Source organism: Scyliorhinus torazame, chromosome 12 (assembly GCF_047496885.1).
Source record: "Scyliorhinus torazame isolate Kashiwa2021f chromosome 12, sScyTor2.1, whole genome shotgun sequence".
NCBI lineage: Eukaryota > Metazoa > Chordata > Chondrichthyes > Carcharhiniformes > Scyliorhinidae > Scyliorhinus > Scyliorhinus torazame.
In genome coordinates, this window is record NC_092718.1 from 52,099,700 (window position 1) to 52,120,491 (window position 20,792).

At 45.0% G+C, this 20,792-nt stretch overlaps 1 protein-coding gene across 1 annotated transcript in view; it reads right to left on the reverse strand.

The window, feature by feature from the left end:
• Positions 1–20,792, reverse strand: part of LOC140386398 (multiple C2 and transmembrane domain-containing protein 2-like) — a 606,972-nt gene that overhangs the window by 436,954 nt on the left and 149,226 nt on the right. The window contains exon 3 of the mRNA XM_072468698.1: positions 1,508–1,570. Coding sequence (XP_072324799.1) covers positions 1,508–1,570 — 63 coding nt within the window. The remainder of the gene's footprint in view (positions 1–1,507; positions 1,571–20,792) is intronic.

Sequence of the window (20,792 nt, forward strand, 5' to 3'; positions counted from 1 at the left end):
TTCCATAACCAAAGATCAATTATACCCCGTTAAGTACCCATGTCAGAACATAATCTGTCTCCACCCTGTCTCCCACCCGTCATCTAAGTCATGCCTGACTCAGGTCCTGTACTTCTCTGCTCCCTCTCTCCCTTCACTCTCAACCCCAGGTCACAATCTCACATGCTCAGTCTCTTCCTCAACTCCCATCTGGGCAGGTCTTGGGTTCGGCCACTCAACAACAATAACTTGTATTTGTATAGCTCCTTTAGCAAAATGAAACGCCCCATGGCGCTCCACAGGAGCATTATAAACATAATAATAAATTAGATCAGATGACTAAAAGTTTGGTTAATGAGGTAGGTATTTAAGGAATGGCTAAAAAGTGTAAACGAATTAGAGAGGCAACGGAGAGGTGAACTAGCACTATTCCAGATTCACTGATATCAGAGAATTAAAATTGGCAATGCCAGAATTAGAAGAGTGCAGATATCGCGAAGGAATGTGGGATTGGAGCAGCCAAACAAGACAGACCCTGGAATTCACACTCAGTCCCTTCCCTCCCCCTCAAGTCACTTTCTTCTCTTTTTACCTCGAGCAGCCTTGAACTGTTCCACTCAGATCTTTCCCTCCAATGCTCTCTCTAAACTACACATGTGAGAGTGCGGCAGCGCAGAGGGTACCCTGATATATGGCTGCACCAGCAAATCTAAAGGAACCACACACAGGCCAGGCACAACAATAAAACATGAGGGGAGGCCTTGCTTTCCACCCTTTAACTTTTCCCTCCCAAAAGGACAATGTAAATTGTAACACTAGAAGATGTTTTATCACAATTTATGCTGGGAAAGTGGAAATAGATTTAAATTGCTGTGGACAAATTTTAAATGTAGAATTCACACTTCACAACCAAGGTGGCATGGTGGCACAGTGGTTAGCACTGCTGCCTCAAGGTACCGAGGACTTGGGTTCGATCCCGGCCCCGTGCCACTGTCCGTGTGGAGCTTGCACATTCTCCCCGTGTCTCCGTGGGATTCACCCTACAACCCAAAGGTGTGCAGGGAGTGGCCAGCCTAAATTTCCCCTCAATTGGAAAAAAAAAATTTTTTTTTTTTAAAAACACTTCACAACCACAGAAAAACAAGTAGCTTCAGTACAAAATTAAAATGAGCATTCCAATGCAAATGTGACTGAAAAAAAAGGCATTCGAGGTCATTTATTGTGGAAAGAAAAGAGAAGAAATAATGTGATTTTTGTTTCACTTTTTTGTCCACAGGAAACTCCAGAGATCAACTAGCTTTGTTTTTAATCTATGGATTATTTTAGTTTCTAAGTCTTGTGCCCAAATTACTAAAATCGCATCAAATTCGAAAAATTAGCGGAAATACTAAATTTAAAATATTAAAATAGTGTTGAGAGGAATCTGATAGGGAGGGATTAGCCATCTGTACAAGTAACATCGTTCTCAGTTTCATCCGAGCTCTTCCATTCTTGACCAATTATAGCTTAAATCACAAAAACTTTTTACCTGCTCGTCGAAGAATTGTGAACTCTGTGACGAATCTAAGTCAGTGCCTTCACTGAGATCATCCTGGAAGATAAAATGTTTAGTTTACCACATGTAAGACTTCAGAATAAACAATTTTCATTAGCGTTGAGTGAAATCAAGCAGAGAGATTGAAAGAGATAATAAATGGATGACCGAAGTTTTTTTTAAACTACATAGATTTGAGGATACGTGTTTTTTTATCACGAGAATTAGGGGATACATCCTACCATGCAACTGCATTAGATTAAGGTTCCATAGATTTCACACAAAAGTAAAAAATTAGGAGCAGGAGTCGGCCATTCGGCCCTTCGAGCCTGCTCGACCATCTGATAAGATCATGGCTGATCTGACTGTGGCCTCCACTTCCCTATACCCTTTGACAGCCTTGTCAGTCAAGAATCCATCTAATTCAGCCTTAAATAGAGTCCGTGACTCTGTTCTCGGGGAAGAGAACGCCACAGATTCACAACTGTCTTGAGAGAAAGGATTTCTCATCTGCATCTTAAATGGGAGACCCCCTTATTTTTAAACGGTGCCCCCTAGTTCTGATCTCTCCCACAAGGGAAAACACCCTTTCAGCATTTCATGATTTGATATGTCCACTGTATACGAGTGCAGATTTGTAAAGATACACTGTGATTGATTGAAACAATCTGACACTCAATTAAAATGCGACTTTGACTGATAATATTTTCGATGAGATAAATTGTCAGTGGTATTGATATTTATAATGTTTGTACAGTGTGCACACTGACCAACATCACAGCTGGTCTGCGTCACTGTGTAATAACGAGTGCCAGTACGCAGCCAGTTTAATATTAAACACTGGGCTATCTACTGGTAAATGCATAAGACTGGTATAGCAATGTCGTTGCCTCAAGATCCCAGGTGTAGTTATCAGAGCAGATGTGCAGATGCCAGTCACGCACTCCAGCAAGTCTCTGATATGAATGTGTGGTGCAGTCGACTATGATCGGGTGGTTCCAAGGTCAGGACAATGGATCAGTCAAACAGCAGTGACAGCAGAATGTAGGGACAAGACTAGGTTATTGAGCCCCTCGAGTATGCGCCATCATTCAATTAACCCATGGTTAATCTGTGCCTCAACACCTTTTACCTGATGTTGCTCCACATCTGCCAAAGCCTTTGCCCGACAAAAATCTATCTGTTGTGTTCTTTGTTTTTGTTCTCTCAGGATGGTGAAGGTTGTAGTATTAACAAAGAACAGCAAGCAGTGTTTAGCAAACAAAGCTAATTTATTACACTACACTGAATTAGATTTGAACATATTACTGAGGAATTAGTTAAAGATTACACATCAACAATATTAAACTAAATTCTCAGTTGACCTATCTTACATCTACTCCGTCTCTACTTCTCTTGCTCTCTCCCAGAAGTCAAGGAGGCGTGTGATATTTATATGGTTACTCTATAGCACCATCTAGTGACTAGAGTCATAACATTACATTAACCTTTATGTACTGTACAATATCCACATATTGTGACACTATCTAGCTCAGTTTTGAAACCTTTCCCTGTCAGAAGACAAAATAATAAAGATTTGCATTTATATAGCACTTTTCACAATCAGCAGGCATCTCAAAAGGGCTTTACAGCCAACGATGCACTTTTAAAAGGGTAGTCACTGTTGTACTGAAGGAAATGCAGCAGTCCATTTGTGCACCCAAGCTCCCAAACACAGTGATGTGAGGACGAACGGATAACTTGTTTCTTTTTGTGATGGTGGCTGAGAAATAAATATTGAACAGCTCTTGATTGAAATGTACCTCGAGATCTTTTATATCCACCCAAGCAGGCAGATGGGGACGCTGTTTAACATCTCAACCAAAAGATGGTGGCTCCCTCTGTACTCCCTCTGTACTGGAATCTCAGCCTTGGTATTTGTGCTGAAGTGCGAGAGTGGGACTTGAACCCAGAGATGAGAGAGGGTTGCCAGCTAAGCCACAGCTGATGCTCAAACATTTCAGCCAGAATTTTTAGGGTGGCAGGGACTCAATCCCTCCATCAGAAGAGTGGGCGGAGATCAAATCCCTGCCCCTCTAAGAGCTCCACTGCCATTCCATGCTCAAAGGAAATTCCCGCCTTGGTGAGCTGCCAGCCAATCGGGTTGGCCAGCAGCTCTGCAGTCCTTCCAGGAACAGCGCTAAAGTGGCTGGAAGAGGAGCTGCAAGAAGCTTCCTGAGCCCACTTCCAGTGAACCAGAGAAAAAGGTTAAGTGGCATGGGTCTGGGTGGGAAAGGCCTGGGAAGGAAAGGGGGGAGGGCACACAAAGTGAGCGATTTGAGTCTCCGGGAGAGGCCGGTGGTGAAGGGTTTTCTTATTGGGCCAAGGGCGGGCTTTTCGTCCGAGGTCCCTTCCACCCCAGCATAAAACTGTTCCGAGTTCCAGGCAAGCAGGATTCTGGAGGGAATCCCGTCCATGCAAATTTAACCCCCCTCCCACTTCCACTTTAGAACCCATTGGGGGTAGGGGTGGGGGTGAATGTGCAGTGTAAAATTCTGCCCCTTCTCTTTAGTTAGCCAATCAAAGTGTGCAACGGCAGCGGGGCATTTGTGATATACAAAGGTGATAACTTCTATTGTACTGATCGACCACCAGCCATGATGTGTATAAAGTGTGAACCATCACATTTGAGTGAGCTCTCTTGTTATTTTGAACATCTCTCAGCCAAGCAATAATCCTGTACAGCATGGTCTGTGCAGAAGACAGGTTAATTCAATTCCAATTCCTGTCAAGGGATATAATAATACAGATGGCCAAAAGCTTAAAAGCAATTAGCCATGAGGGTTTATATTTTTCCAGGGCTCAACCATGTTTTTTAAACTGAGAAAAGCAAGCAGTTTGTAAACGGTATCAAAATATCAACCTTTGCTTGTACTAAAGAATATCTTTTTATTTATTTTTTTAATAATCTTTATTGTCACAAATTGCTCACATGAACACTGCAATGAAGTTACTGTGAAAAGCCCCCAGTCGCCACAGTCCGCCGCCTGTTCGGGTACATGGAGGGAGAATTCAGAATGTCCAATTCACCTAACAGCACGTCTTTCGGGACTTGTGGAAGGAAACCGGAGCACCCGGAGGAAACCTACGCAGACACGGGGAGAACGTGCAGACTCGACACAGACAGTGACCCAAGCCGGCATCGATCCTGGGACCCTGGCACTGTGAAGCAATAGTGCTAACCACTGTGCTACCGTGCTGACTTTGGTACTTTATCAAGTGTCTGCATTTAGTTGGAATGGTTGTGTAAGGAAATAATAGTCAAGACTGTCAACACCATGACAATCCGAGAATTTGGATCCCGTTTAGAAAAACATCTGGTGCCAGTCAAAGGGATTTTGTGTAGCTATCAAAATGTCTTGAAAAGACAATTCCAGTACCATTCCAATATGGTTGGCTCTGAATTACTCCCTCGCTTAACAAATCCGTCATAAAAGGGAGGGTCGCTCAAAACTTTAGTTTTCAATTGGTTTTCCTGGCAGGGATGACCAAACACTTGATTTAATGAGATGGATGTTAAAGACTGACATTAAATTGCTGCACCGATTCAAGAATCAGCAATGAATGCCCGCCTTGCCACCGATGCCCACATGTGAAGGGTGAATGATAGGAAAAAAACACAATGGTGCCGGTTACAAAGCAGGACCGACATTTGAGTGTAAAAGGGTGGGTGAAACACCATTGCAATGAGCCTTTCAATAAAGAAGATTGCATCTCGCATGTCACCTGGGGTTCTGATGCTTTGATTTGCACATCTTCTGCTCCACTTCGCCAAACGACACTGAAGGGGCTGATTTTTTAAAAAACTTTTTTCCCCATCAGATGTGTGCAGTGAGGTAAGTGTGGAGGCAGAGAACATCGGAATCATTCTAAGTCTGACAGCTGCGAACACAATCTTCTTTGGCTTTTATTTACGCCCACACTAACTGGAATATCCACTCCTCGCAGGGAAAAAGCAACAATGGCTTCAGATTAGTTTACAAAGCCTCTGGATCCTCTCGAGAGTTGCTGTTCGTTCGAAGCAAATTCCTTTTGACAGCCGTAATTGGCCATTCATTTAACAGCCTAGAAATTGTCAGCTCACAGTATTTGGAGGAGTTTTGAAGCCGGACCCTAAGCAGGCCAGGTTTGAACAACAATGTGTTCCGTTTATTCGATTGAGAAAGAGATTACATATCACAGCGTTAGCTTGTCAACCAGAGCGCTCTCCGGGTTGACCAGTTGTCCTGTAATTTTCTCAAACGGGATCATCCTGTAATTTCACTCATTGTCCTGTGCCCCTTATTGCTTATTCCCAGGACTATAATTGTCCTGTATTTCTGAAGCTATTTGAAGAAGCGGGCTCATGCCACCGGCCAGAAGATGGAGCTAGATTGAAGCCAGGGAGAAGCCTATGCGCTCATCATCTTTGTATGGGGCAATGTGCAAGTGGGCAGCTGTACAACCATCCTGGGCCACAGAAAGCTGGATGAGAGAGGCTTAAACAAGTCTTCTGTCAATGAGGAGAGTGGAGAGCATAAGTATATGAAATAATAAGTTTCACAAAATACTTTGAAACTCAGTTTTTCATATTAGCAATTGTGCCAAATCTTCTTAGTTGAAGAAGCAATGTTTTCGAAGCTTATTAAGGTTGCATACGTCACCATTTCAGGGAAAATGTCCCTTATTTGATCTCATAAGTGTCGCTCACCCTGGCAATATTAGGTTGTAACTGTACTGTCCATAGATATTCATGGTATCAGAAAGTTCTACATTTCACTACCTTCGCCATCTAGGTCCTACTCTCTGGAATTCCCTTCTAAAGCTCCTTTCCTCTTGAGTGACATTCCTTAAAATCCATCTCCTTAAAATCCATCTTAGGCCATTAAATATTTTAACTGACCCACAACTATTGACATAAGGAGTTCCAGGTTTCTATTGCTTCAGTGTGGAGTTGTCTTTTGTTATTTTACTGCTAAATGGTGTGGCTCTAATTTTATTAGATCTCTGTTCTGTTGCTCAGACTTCTATGAAGCATGATGGGACATTTTCTGGGGTCATAGGGTCTTCACAGTCATAGAGGTCTATAGCATAGAAAAGGCCCTTCGCCCATTGCGTCTACGCCAATCAAAAAGCAACTAATCCCATTTTCCAGCTCTTGACCCATAGCCTTATATGCCTTGGCATCGCAGGTGCACATCTAAACACTTCTTAAATGCTGTGAGGGTTTTTGCCTCCACCACGCTTTCAGACAGTGAGTTCCAGACTCCCACCACCATCTGGGTTAAAAAAAGCTTTTCTGGGGTGTGGGGAGATAGTTCTGGAGTGAGAATTTCCATCCTCTCCATGTTTTCTTTTCCCTCTGCTGGTTACGGGCTGTGGGGCGTCATGTGGTGCAAGGGGCAATGCCCCCTGCCTCGGAGTCAGAACCTTCGGGTTCATGCTCCATCCCAAGAATTGATGCCCAAGGAAAGTGCACCCATTGCACAGCCAAAGGGTTGATTGTCAACTTGCAAATCCTTTCAAACTGCCTTTAACCGGTGGTGAGTGTGGGAGGATCTGGATGCAGAGTAGTGCCCACTAAACTATAGCCTCTGGCGACAAGTCAACAGACTGGTCCAGGAAAAACTAGCTACTGAAGCAAACATCAGTGCGTACTTCTCAAATGCCCCTAGGTATGGGAAGCCATACCTGAGATTGTGGGTTATCTACCATACGCTCTTAAACATACAACCCTATTCAAAAGAACAAAGGGAAATGGCCATTATGCCTAATATTTTGTATTGGTTGCATCTCTCTATATTTCTTGCTCAATTCCCTGTCCCTTTCCAACATGTCTTAACACCCTAGCTTTCCAATTGAATGTCTATCTACCTTTCGAATAGCACAATAGATTTGGCGTCTGTGATAACGCACTCCACATTCATATTACTCGCTATCTGAATTTGTTTTTGCTTTTTGACCTTTTTGGTTCAATTTTTTTAAAATTGTATCCCTTTATTCTGATGCTCTTTTTGAGGGGGAAGAATCAGAGCCTACCTAGCCGATCAAGTTCATTATTTTATCTCAATCAAGTCACTCACTATCCTGACTTGGAAATATATCGGCCGTTCCTTCACTGTCGCTGGGTCAATATCCTGGAACTCGCTCCCTAACACCCCTGTCGGTGTACCTGCCCCACAGGGACCGCCGCGGTTCAAGGTGGCGGTGAAGGGCAGCTAGGGATGGGTAACAAATGCTGGCCTAGGCAGAGATGCCCACATTCCGCAAATGAATGAATTCAAATTAAGCCTTCCAGTTTTTTAAAAAACAAGCCCTACTCAGACGCTACAATAGTGAAAATCTGAGGACAAACCAGTTTACAATCCTGTGCCTTTGACTGTCACTTTGTACAAATTAAAATAATTAGCAAATTATTTGACTGTATAGCGTGTGAGACATCAATTCATCCATGCGCTCACCTTCCTATGCCTTTTTATTTCAAAGCAGGAAACATGAACTTCCTCCAGGAATGAGGATTAGCCAGAAGGGTGGTCTATTAAATAAAACAACCAACCCCTTCTCCCAAGAGATTCCAGTCACAACAAACAATCTTCTGGTAACCTCGAAAAGGGACCACTTTACCATAATGATTCTGTATGATGCTAATTGACTTTCTTTATTGCCTTAGTTCAAAGAGGCATACAAAATTCCAGAAACTGCTCCATCCAGTTTTAATGCAGGGGTGGAGCGGAAGCACTGCTGCCTAACAGCATACTTACCATTCCCCCTTCAGGCTGTTGTAATTTTAACCTCTTTCAAACTGTTTTGGATGATCGCCAGTAATTCCCGCGGAATTCCTAACAATCTCACGTTTTAACCTCTCTTGAATCGCTTCCCCAGGATTCTCACCTAATGTCCGGCATTGTTAAAGCAGGAGATTAGGGCTCCTCAAATTCTACCTCAAAAGTTTTTACAATAGATTCTTGTATGGACCTTTCGTTGCAAAATGCTCAAAAGATCTAGAATTGTGACAATTGGTCATTCATCTGTTTGGGGGGGCCCCGTGTGAATACTACATTGACTACAAGACTTCAATAATAACCCTTTGGCTCCAGAATTGTTCCAGACTTTCTGAGGATGTAAAAATATGCTGTTTGAATCCAAATTCTTTGTTTCTTTCTTCCCTTACACTTTGTTGTTCTAAACTGCCAATTCTATCCGCGTGCTTGATCTACAATCTTTTGTAATTTCCCACCCGGTCCACAATTCACCAGCTCACCCCGTATCATCAGTAAAGTGTCCCCTCTCGACCCAAACCGAGATCAATGGTAACAAATGCCATCTGAAAATCATCCATTAGAATACCCACTGATTGTCCTCCATCCATCACCTCAGTAATTCTGCCAAAGAACCATTGGGTTAGTTAGACCAGGTCGACCTTCATAAAACCACATTGTCTCTCCTTAATCATCTTATAATTTTCCCAGTGCCTGCTTTCTCTGCCACTTAAGACAGATTTCAGTATTTTTTCCACTTATTTCCTACAATTCCTTGGTTTCTCTATTCCTTCTGTTTCTGAATGAGGGTGTTTTGTTTGCTGCCTCCAATGTTATCAGTGAGTTTCAGAAAATTGGACTAATCCATTCTTAATATCTTCACTTTTATTAAAAAGAACACCAACAGTTGATTCAGCTTAATCACTAAACTTGGTGCCTCCGTTTATACAAGGAAAAACAGTGGATGGATAGGCTAGAGAATGGGGGGAAGAGAAGGATAAGGCCATGAAAACATGGTAAAATGCTGCACACTTTTCATGTAGTGATTGCTCACACAGCCAAAGAAAATACAGGATAACATTTTCATGCTCGAACACAAAACATTCCTCGCCCAATTCCAATTATACCAGAGGCACCAATGACAGGTCATAACATATTTTTAGCGGATATGAGACCTGCCTGCACCTTTGCAGAAGCCAGTTTAACTCCAAAAAAAAGGCACATAGAATCCGTGAAGACATTAGTTCTAAGGGGGTATACTACGTTTAACCACAAGACGCAACAAATCGCCAAAATCTAGTACAATGCTGAGTGATTATTATTCCACATATACCAGCAAATATTTATACAAATGGTTCAGATTATCAATCATTATAGAATCCCCATGGTGCAGAATGAGACCATTCGGCCCATCGAGTCTGCGCTGACCCTTCAAAAGAGCACCCTAACTGATCCCACTCCCCCATCCTATTCCAATAACTCTGTAGCCCCAACTAATCTTTTATACGCTAAGGTGCAACTTTAGCATGGCCAATCTCTACGCTTCTTTACACTGTGGGGGGGAATCCAGAGCACTTGGAGGAAACCCACGCAGACATGAGGAGAATGTGCAAACTCCATACAGGCAGTCAGCCAAGGCCAGAATCGAACCCGGGTCCGTGGCGCTGTGAGGCAGCAGTGCTAACCCCTGTGCTGCCGGTGTAGTCTGCGTCTCCTCTCATACAGAAAATTAAAGGATAAAAGGATACCCAAAAAAATGGAGGATCTCAAGATATCAGAAGAACAGGATGAATCATGAGCACATGGCACCATTGTGCACACCCTCCTTCAGAGGACAACAAAGACGGAGCTGCACAATATTCGGGACACCTTATGGGGAAAACTACAACCATTCGGGCCCAACTCAACATCCCAAGACTTCCAAGCAATGAAAGGATACCCCAGAAAAAGGGGAACAACACAATATCACCATTGGTACAAGACGTGGCTTGACAGTGTACATTCTCACATACAGAAGCCAGGAAGCTAAGGATTCTTACACCATGGCCAGAACCCAACACAGCAGACCTCGCTTCTCCCCAGCCAAATCAGAGGCACCATTCAGTCCGCACCATCACCGGAAAACTGAAATCATTTGCCACCAAGTCCCTGCAAAGAGAAACCTAGGCCCCAGCGGGTTGCGAAGACCCGTCGTGTACGACCGCTGCCAGCCCTTCTTGACGAACATTGAGGACAAGACAGCGCACGACCAGTGGTCGGAGGTTTCAACCGACCTCAGGGCTCAAAGACCGGATACAATGTACTCCATCAAACTTAAATGGCCCAGCCTTCAAATCGAGATTGTAGAAGCATGACAGACAGCCAATTCTCAAATTCGGCTTGGAATTCAATCCCAGCTCCCCTTGGGAGATCGGCGCATGGATACTCCTTCCCTGGCCCCATCTCCCTGAATCAACCAGGATGTTTGACGTACCATGCAGCAGGATTTCCAAGGACTGAATGTGAGCCTCCACCAAGGAAACTGCCCTATTGACTGACAGGATTCTCTTCTCCGCTTCATCCATTCTCTTTAGGATATCTCGCAGTTCACCAGTATGAACACCAATAATCCGTGCCAGGGTGCCAAGACCGTCATCCACAACTTCACTCACAATGGCAGCCATCATCTCGATGCCAGTGGCATCGCGAAGCGCATGGCTGTCCGCCAGTGAAACAAATACTGCGAACTGGGCACCACCCCAACTGTCTCCGAATGCCTCAATCAAACAAGGATTTTCTTGACTTATCTCAACTCCCCATCGGCAAAATTTACCCAGGATCTTCCACTAACACAGCACAGATTATACACATCAGAATCAAATAATTCTGCATTGAGCACCAGGATAAAAAAAATTCAAAGGCGAATAGCACTAGAGCCCGCGAAAGCGCAGACACTTACCAAATATGACCACTCTCCTCCACCTCACCCCCTCCCCCATAAAAAAACTTATCATTTATAATATGCATTGGTAGAAATCATTGCCTCTGGACATTTTTCGGATTTCAAACCTAAGGTATATTTCCTTAAGGGGAAAGGTAGGACAAATAAGTCCAGAGTGTCCTGGATGATGAGAGGGAGGTGAAGATGCAAATTAGGAAGTGCACATGCGACCAATGTCAGGTAGAAATGAAAAATCAGCCTGAGTATAGAAGGACTAGAGGGGAAGTGAAAAATCTATTAAGAAAAACAAGGAGAGAGTGTGAACAGAGACTGGTAGCGAACATAAAGGGGAATCCCAATGTCTTCTATCAGCATATAAATAATCAAAGAGTGGTAAAAGAAAGAGTTCGACCAATTTCGAATAAAAATGGGATTTGCATGTGCAAGTAGGAGAAATTTGTGGAGTATTAAACAAATGCTTTGCATCTGTCTTTACAAAGGAAGAAAACGCTACGCAGGCCAAGGAGTTAAGTGGTACCCTCAAGGAATTTACAATTGAGAAGAAAGAGATGTTAGACAGACTATCTTTACCTAAAATTTATAAGATACAAGGTCCAGGTGGGATGCATTCAAGGATGCAGAGAGAAATGGCTGGCACGAGGGGACATAGCTTTAAACTGAGGGGTAATAGATATAGGACAGAGGTCAGAGGTAGGTTCTTTACGCAAAGAGTAGTGAGGCCGTGGAATGCCCTACCTGCAACAGTAGTGAACTCGCCAACATTGAGGGCATTTAAAAGTTTATTGGATAAACATATGGATGATAATGGCATAGTGTAGGTTAGATGGCTTTTGTTTCGGTGCAACATCGTGGGCCGAAGGGCCTGTACTGCGCTGTATCGTTCTATGTTCTATGTTCTAAGTGAGGGTCGGAATTGCAGAGGCACCAGTGATAATCCTCTAGTCTTCCTTAGACACGGGGGTGGTGCTGGAGGATTGGACAATTGAGAATACACCCTTATTCATAAAGGGGAGCAAAGATAAAGCCGGCAACTGCAGTCAGTTTGATTTCTGGAAACGATAGTTTGGGACAAAATCAATCAATCAAATACAGGATAATTAAGGAAAATCAGCACGGATTCATAAAAGAGAAAATCATGTTTAACGAACAGGTTGAAGTTTTTTGACGAGGTAACAGAGAAGATTGATAAGGGCAATGCTGTTGATGTGGCGCACATGTATTTTCAAAAGTCATTTGATATAGTGCCACATAACAGACTTGTGAGCAATGTTCTTGCTAAACAAAAGGGAAAGTAGAAACTTAGATAAGAAATTGACAGAGTGACAGGATCAGAGAATGGTGATAAATAGGTTTTTTTTCAGATTGGAGGAAAGTTTGTAGTGGAGTTCCCCAGGAGCCAACATTGGGACCCTTGCTCTTCCTGATATACATTCATGTTTTAAGACTGAAGTGCTCAGGGCATGATTTCAAAATTTGCAGATGATACGAAGATTGGAAGCATAGTCAACTGTGTTGGGGATAAGCTTGAACTTCAAAAGAACATGGAAATATTGGTGGATTAGGCAGACAAGGGGCAGATGGAGTTCAATGCAGAAACTTGTGCGGTGATTCGTTTTGACAGGAAGTATATGGATGGACAGTGTAAAATAAAAGGAGAAACTCTCGAGGAGGTGCAGGGACAAATGGACCTCAGTGTAAATGTTCACAAATCATTGTAGGTGGCAGGGCATGTTGAAAGAGCAGTTAATAAAGCATATGGTATCCTAGATTTTATTAATGGGGGCATTAAGTACAAGAGTAAATTTGTATAAAAAGCTGAATTTGTATAAGACAATAATTAGGCCTCATCTGGGCTACTACGTCCAGTTCTGGGCGCCATATTTGAGGAAGGATGTGAAGGTGGTCACTGTGGCACAGTGGTGAGCACTGCTGCCTCACACCTCCAGGGACCCAGGTTCAATTAATTCGGCTGAATTACATGCATGTGCACAGTTTTTAGCTGCAAGGTCACAATCGGAGCCTTCAGAACGGTTGTGGACAAAACCATTGGTCCCTTCTTAACAATTCTCTCCTCTGCCTCAGTCACCACATCCCCCATTCCAACCCCGCCCCCAACTCTTTGTGCCAATTGTCATGCATTAGAATATTAAAATTGGATCACAGTGGGTAAAAGATTTGGAAGCACTGTCTGGAAGGACAAGGCCGGCAGGCGTATGGTTACGTCACCACCACCTGAAAGTTCCCTTCAAGTCTCAAACCAACCGGTCTTGATAATTCTAGCACTTTTTCCCACTGTCGCTGAGACAAAATCTTGGATCTCCCTCCCTAACAGCACTGTGGGTGCACCTACCCCTCATGGACTGCAGCGGTTCAAGAAGGTGACTCACCACCACCTTCTCAAGGGCAGTTCCGAGACGGTCAATAAATGAGGCGTTGTCAACAACGCCCACACCCAATGAACAATTTTTTTTAAAAAGCTCCTCTCCCAACCTCTCCGGTACAATTATCTTACCCACCTACATACAGGAGGGCCCTTTTATTCATGACTGAATCCACAGGGATGAACAATCAATTCGACTAATTTGAACCTGTGTAACTATTGAACAGAACAATTGAACGTTCTCCACAGTTCCAGTGCCCTGTAATTTATTGACTTAATTTTGGGGGGTTTTGATGAACTGACACTACCTTTATGGAAACTCTCGTGTCATGGTGATTAAAGCCAATGCTCTCTCACATCCCAGCTTCTTCCGAGAATTAGCCCACCAAGTGAATCAGCACATCAGACTTTTAACACCTCGCAAACAAAACTGTTCATAACCTTCACTTCATAATAGTAGCTCAAGAGAAAGCAGCACTGCAGACAATTAAGCTTCAACTCCCACACTATTAAAATAAACACATTAACACTGCAATTAATACTCCAAAGTATTAAGTCAGTTCAATGTATTCTCAGAGTATCTTTAAATCCAAATGTGTAATTACAAATGAAGGTACAATTAGTTTGTTGGAAAGAATTGCAAAAATGTTTCTTCTCCTTTGTTCGACTGCCTTTGCCCTAGTTTCATCCTCTTCATAACCATGAATGTTATTTCCCCCAAAACATTTTGCTCCCATCCAAAAACGGGTTTACGAAAAAAAAGGGCTTACTCGCAATGTAACCAAACATTGTCGTGATGCTCTCGCTTGAGTTAATCAAGTGAAAATACATATTATCAACTGCTTAATTCCTAAACAGGTCCTTTCTGTATTCTTCTGATTAGTCTGCAGCTCTGGAGATAGGGACTCCCCCACCGCCTCCCCTATCTCCCTAAGCCATACCCCCTCCCTTTCTCCGCCCCCTCCAAACATCAGGGAGGAAGTCCCGACTCCAAGAGTTGCAGGCCAATCAGTTAGCCAATAGCTCTCTAGGCCCAGCAGCACTACCGGGGGAAATGGTCACGGCTGGGACTAGAAGCAGTCCCCAAAGAAAATATGCCATCAACCTAAACATAAGTCCAAGTTTTTACCAGGACTTGGCTGGCAAGCAACAGCGAGGGCGGTGGAGTGCATAGTTCTGGGGCTGGGCTTCCATTGGGCGCATGGTTACCCGAACAGGATGTAAACCACCCCCACCCCCTCACCACCACTACTTCACCCAGCAATAAGGCAGACAGTTCGGCCCTGGAATCTGCAGCTGCTGGTAAGATCTGAGCAATGGGAGGAGGAGAACCTTAAACAGCCCCTTCAGGGCCTCAACTGGTTCCATGGGTGGGTTGACCACCCAACGTGCCCCCTGTTACAGGTAATTCCAACAAAGACGGATAGGCAACAGGAAAGATACTGTCACCAGTGCCTAATGCCACCGCCCCCTCCCCCAAGCCCCCTTCTCCCCCCACCACCAGCACCGCCTGCCCACACATTCATGTCAATGGGCAAGTGATCAATCAGTGAAACAGGTTTTCCAGAGAGGCAGTAGAAGCAGATTGCACTAGTTTATTGATGCAAATTAGGTAAATTTCCTTCAGAAAACAGCAGATTGCATTACAGTAAATGAGTAGTTTACGACATTAGGTGCATTAAGTCGGCTCTCTTGGAAGCAAATATGCTCCATTCAGTGGAGCTTGTCATTTCTGGGTGTGTCGTAGATGCTTTGGCAGACTCTGATTGTTATGATTAATCAACAACTCCAATATCTTCGCAACATGTGATCATTAAGTTGGTAGAAGGTGCACTAAATGGACAGGTAGGCCCATGTTCCTTGACAGCAGGATGCTTGGTGAGGACACTCATATCAGCTGCTTCTGTGCTAGAAATGTGGCCGCGCGCTGTGTTCCAGACGTGCATCGCAATCAACTTCATTCTTTGGCCCCTTACAAAGGGATTGAGGGCCAAAAATGGTTCTTTCGGAAGTGGGGAGAGAGAAAAGAAGGGTACATTCTGTAATGATATGTAGACAGACATGTAACTAAAGGGTTAATCACAACACTTAGCTATGGCACCACCACTAGAGGGCACCACAAGATCCCACTATACATACCAGATTCCAGAGTATCTTAGTCTCTTTCCAGACAGGAGTAGCTAGACAGCGGTACTGTAGTACAGGTAGATCACAGCTTAGACAACACGTGTAGTTCAGATACAGTTTATGTAGTTATATTTCATTGCTTTATTTCTAGAGATAGTTCAGTAGAATTTTAAACTCATTTATTAGTTTTATCGTTAATTAATACATTTGTTTGCTTTACATCGAAGACTCGTGTATTCTGCAGGGTCATCAGCAACCAGTAACGACATATATTACTTCAACCCAGTAATATAACACATTCAGCTGATTTTGCCCAAAACAGGCAACTTAATTGAATGACCCATTGCCCTACATCACAGTCAGTGCCTGTAACCACTGACAAATTATCACACCTACACCGACCACAAGAACTCACAAAATAGGAGCAAGAGCTCCTACACGACTCGTAGAACCTATTCAATACGATCATGTCTGATGCTGGGCTTCAACTCCACTTTCCTTACTGCTCCTTATATCCCTTGTTTCTCTAAGAGGCCAAAAACCTCTCCATCCCAGCCTTAAATATATTGAACGATGGAGCATGCACAACCTTCTGGGATAGAGAATTGCAAAGATTCACAACCCTTTGAGTAAAGACATTTCCCCTCATCTCAGTCCTAAATGACCAGCACCCTTATCCTGAAACAGCTTCCACGTCTCCTCCCAACCCGTTTTTGATTCGCCCGATTAAATGCTTTCAGAATGTTGTGTATTTCATTCTTCTAAACTCCAGAGGCTATGGGACTAATTTACTCAGCTTCTCAACAGAGAAAGACACCCTTGCCCCAGGGACGGATTTAGTCAACCTTTGCTGTACCACCACCAATGTAAGTATATTCTTTCATAAATTCAGAGGTCAAAACTGCACACAGTATTCCAGATGTGGAACAAAGCAGATCAGCTTTGGTTCCTGGAAGAAACAAGAAAGAAATTCTAATAAAAGGACTATTTGCTTGGCAGCTTTTCACGTAAACCAACCAGCTTAATTCCTCACACGTACCGGGTAGCTATGTTTACAGGAAGCATTTCCCAGGAATGCGTGAAGTCCTAGTTTCCCGCAATTGTTTATTTGGGAATACATAAAGGTCAATGAGCCCCTTTACGTGAAACCCAGGTTTTACTTGCGCAGTAGTGAAATTTGTAAGGCTAACCAAGTGAGGCGTATCTCACTTGTGGTCAATCCTTATTTTTACAAAATGCAAGTATACAATATTTCCATGAAAGCAGTGATGAAATTAGATGAAAGGTAGAAATTGGCCTTGGCCTGTTTTGGGCTAGAGATTACTTGGCACATATGGGAACAGCCAGCAGAGGCAGGGTGGCATAGTAGTAATGTCACTAGATTTGTACTCCAGAGGTCCAGGCTATTGCTCTGGTGACAAGGGTTCAAATTCCATTTAAATTGAACTCGTAATCTGGAATTGAAAAGCTAGCCTCAGTTAACGGTGACTATGAAACCATTGTTGTAAAAACCCACCTGGATGCCCTGTGAGGAAGGAAACAGAGTAGAGTCATTGAATTTTTACAGCACGGAAAGAGGCCCTTCGGCCCATCGTGTCCGCACTGGCCATCAAGCACCTGTCTATTCTTATCCCATTTTCCAGCACTTGGGCTTTGTATGCTACGGCGTTTCAAGTGGTTATCTAAATATTTCGTAAATGTTGTGAGGGTTCCCGCCTCCAACACCTTTTCAGGCAGTGAGTCCCAGAAATCTGCTATCCTTTACTGGTCTGAGCTACATGTGACTGCAGACGCATAGCAGTATGGATAGTGCCCTCTGAAATGATGATGCTCAAAAACACTTTGGGATGAGCAACTAAAGCTGGCCTTGCCAGCAACACCCACACAGAGTCACTGAATTCCTATAGTGCAGAAGGAGGCCATTCGGCCCATCAAGTCACTCCCCCACCCTATCCCCATAGCCGCACCTAACCTTTTTTTGGACACTGAGGGACAATTTAGAATGGCCAATCCACCTGGCCTGCACATCTTTGGACTGTGGGAGGAAACCGGAATACCCAAAGGTAACCCATGCAGACACGGGGAGAATGTGCAGCAATCTCCACACAGGCAGTCACCCAAGGTTGGAATTGTATGGTGGTCCCTTGCGCTGTGAGGCAGCAGTGCTAACCACCGTGCCGCCCATTAAAGAATACTGACCTCACGTCAGTAATTATGGCACGTTTCATGGTTTCTGCTGTGAAACGGCTACTTCGGCAGCAGCAGATATGCCTGTGTTGACTGTGGCCTAGAGTAGACCACGCCACCTCCGTCCTGATGTAAGTGATAAATAAGAGATTTAGGGTGGGATTCTCCGCAAACCGGCGGGGCGGGCCACTCGGCGCCGAGGAGTGGCGTGAACCATTCCGGCGCCGGGCCGCCCCAACAGTGCGGAATTCAGCGCACCTTCAGGGGCTAGGCCATGCGCCGGAGTGTTTAGCGCCACGCCAGCCAGCGCGGAAGGGCTTGGCGCCACGCCAACCGACGCCTAAGGGCCTCTACCGGCCGGCGCGAGTTGGCGCATGCGCGGGAGAGCCAGAGTGTGCTGGCATCATCCCAGTGCATGGGCAGGGGGGTTCTTCTCCCCACCGGCCGTGGCGGAGGGAAAGAGTGCCCCCACGATACAGGCCTGCCCGCGGATCGGTGGGCCCCAATTGCAGGTCAGGTCAGGTCAGGCCACCCCCCCCCCCCCACTCCCCACCCCCCCGGAGGACTCTGCAGGCCGCCCGTGGAGCCAGGTCCCGCCGGTAAAGATCTGTTGTAATTTACGCCGGCGGGACCAGCTGAAAACGGGCGGGACCAGCTGAAAACGGGCGGCCACTTGGCCCATCGCGGGACGGTGAATCGCCGGGGGGGGGCCACTGCCAACGGCCCCCGACTGGCGTGGCCCGATTCCCGCCCACGCCAAAACCCCGGCGCCGGGGAATTCGGCAGTCGGCGGGGGGGCGGGGTTCACGCCCCCCCCCCCCCCCCCCCGGCGATTCTCCAACCCGGCGGGTGGTTGGAGAATCCTGCCCTTAATGTTTGGTGGATGGTTGGGTCACATGTAGAGCTGAAAAACCCAAGTGTGGCATGCCTGCCACATCCTCTGTCATGCACTGCCCAATCTACCAGAGATGCCTGACACAGGCCTCTTTCAGATACGAAGTCGCCAGGAATGCTTCAATGGCCACCTTTATCAATGTGGCATGGAGCGTCCGTAATGCAAGTACAGATCAGGAAAGAATATTGTGCTCCAACACTGGTCCTTTACCCTCTCTTTTCTTTGGGAAAGTGGGTTCAATCAGGTCCAACTTTGATCTCCATGTTGTTGGCCTCTGCTCCAATTATATTTTACGAATTACTACTTGCACCACATGGGTGGATAGGAATCTTTTCTATTTTAGTGCTGTTGATGCAGTGCTTCTCAAACTGAGTGTGTGTGTCAGGAATATAAGCTGGAATTCTCCGACCATTGGGATTCTCTGCTCTCAACGGCAACGTGGGTTATTTCCAATGGGATATACCATTGATAAGCAGCAGGAACAGAGAATCCATCCGCCAGTGAATGGTGCGCTGCCAAGAAACAAGCGGCTGGGGGACCGGAGAATCCCGCCCATAAAACAGGAGAAGAAGACCAAACAGCCCATCAAGCCTGCTCCGCCATCCAATATGGTCATGGTTGATCTTGGGTTTCAACTTCATTTTCTAACCTGCTTTCCATATCCCTCGATTTCCCCAGACTCCAAAAATCTATCAATCTCAGCCTTCTGCAACTGTCTGAGGGGGGAGGGGTTAGAGAATTTAAAAGTTCACAACCCGTAAACTCCAGACAATATAGATCCAATTCACTCAGCCTCTCATCATAGGACAATCTTCTCATCAGGAGTGCCGTGATTTTTTTGTGTGTTATAACGGGGTGGGAATTCCTGGGGAAGCACAAACGTAATTCCACGTAAATTCCCAAAATGGATATGCGCTTCCCATTCCAGCAGCATATAATCGTCACATATAGGGCGGGATTCTCTCAGCTCCGGCCGCCGCCCTGACGCAGGTCCCTGTAACTCTGCGCCATGTTGCGTCGGGTCTGGCGCAGAGAAGGGAGCCACTGCGCATGCGCGCATTGGCGCCAGTCCCACTGCACATGCGCAGACCCGCAGCGCCCATCTGGCACCGGCATCGGCAGCTGGAGCGGCGTGGGTCGCTCCAGTGCCGTGCTGGCCCCCTGTAGAGGTCAGAATCGCTGCTCCTGAGGGCATGCTGACGCCGCCGTGAAACGCGATGGTATTTACGACGGCGTCAACACTTAGCCTCAGGATCAGAGAATCCCGCCCATAGTTCCTGCTTTGACTGATGCAGGAGATCGCAAATAGTGCAACCCATTACACACAAATGCTCAAAATGTGCAACACAAAAGTCGGTCTCTTCACACTGTCATGTGAGAGTACCTTTAAGAAATGAATGTTGAAGCAATGTACCTTTAAGAAATGGAGATGATCATATTACTGAAGGGGTGTCAGAGGGTGTGGGAAGCTGAGCTCACTTCTGCTTTCGGTTTCAGTTTGAGGAGAAAGCTGGGAGTGACTGTGTGTTTTGCTGAGAGCTGCAGGAAGAAAAGCAAAGTGCTGGAGCTGAAGTCAACCAAGCTGATATATCTCTGCCATCCAACAGAAAATATATATTAACTGTGACCTAGTGTGTTACTGTTTTTTTGAAGGTGAAGTCTTTTGGATGTGTAAAGGCACAGTTTGCAGGATTGGGTAGTGTTGTATTATTTTTGGGGTCATCTTTGAAGTAAGGGGTGTTAAGATATCCAATGTTTATTTAAAAGGTTAATTTGAGTTCATGGAATATACATTGTTTTGTTTTAAAAACCAAAAGTCCATAATTGTAATACTACACTTGGGGAACAAGCCGTGTGCTTCAAAAGCAACAATCCATTAAAGGGGAGGGTTGGTTGAACTCCATGATACATTTTGGGGTTCTGAAAACACCTCTCCCATAACAACACCAGTGTATATGTTCCACGTGAAAGTC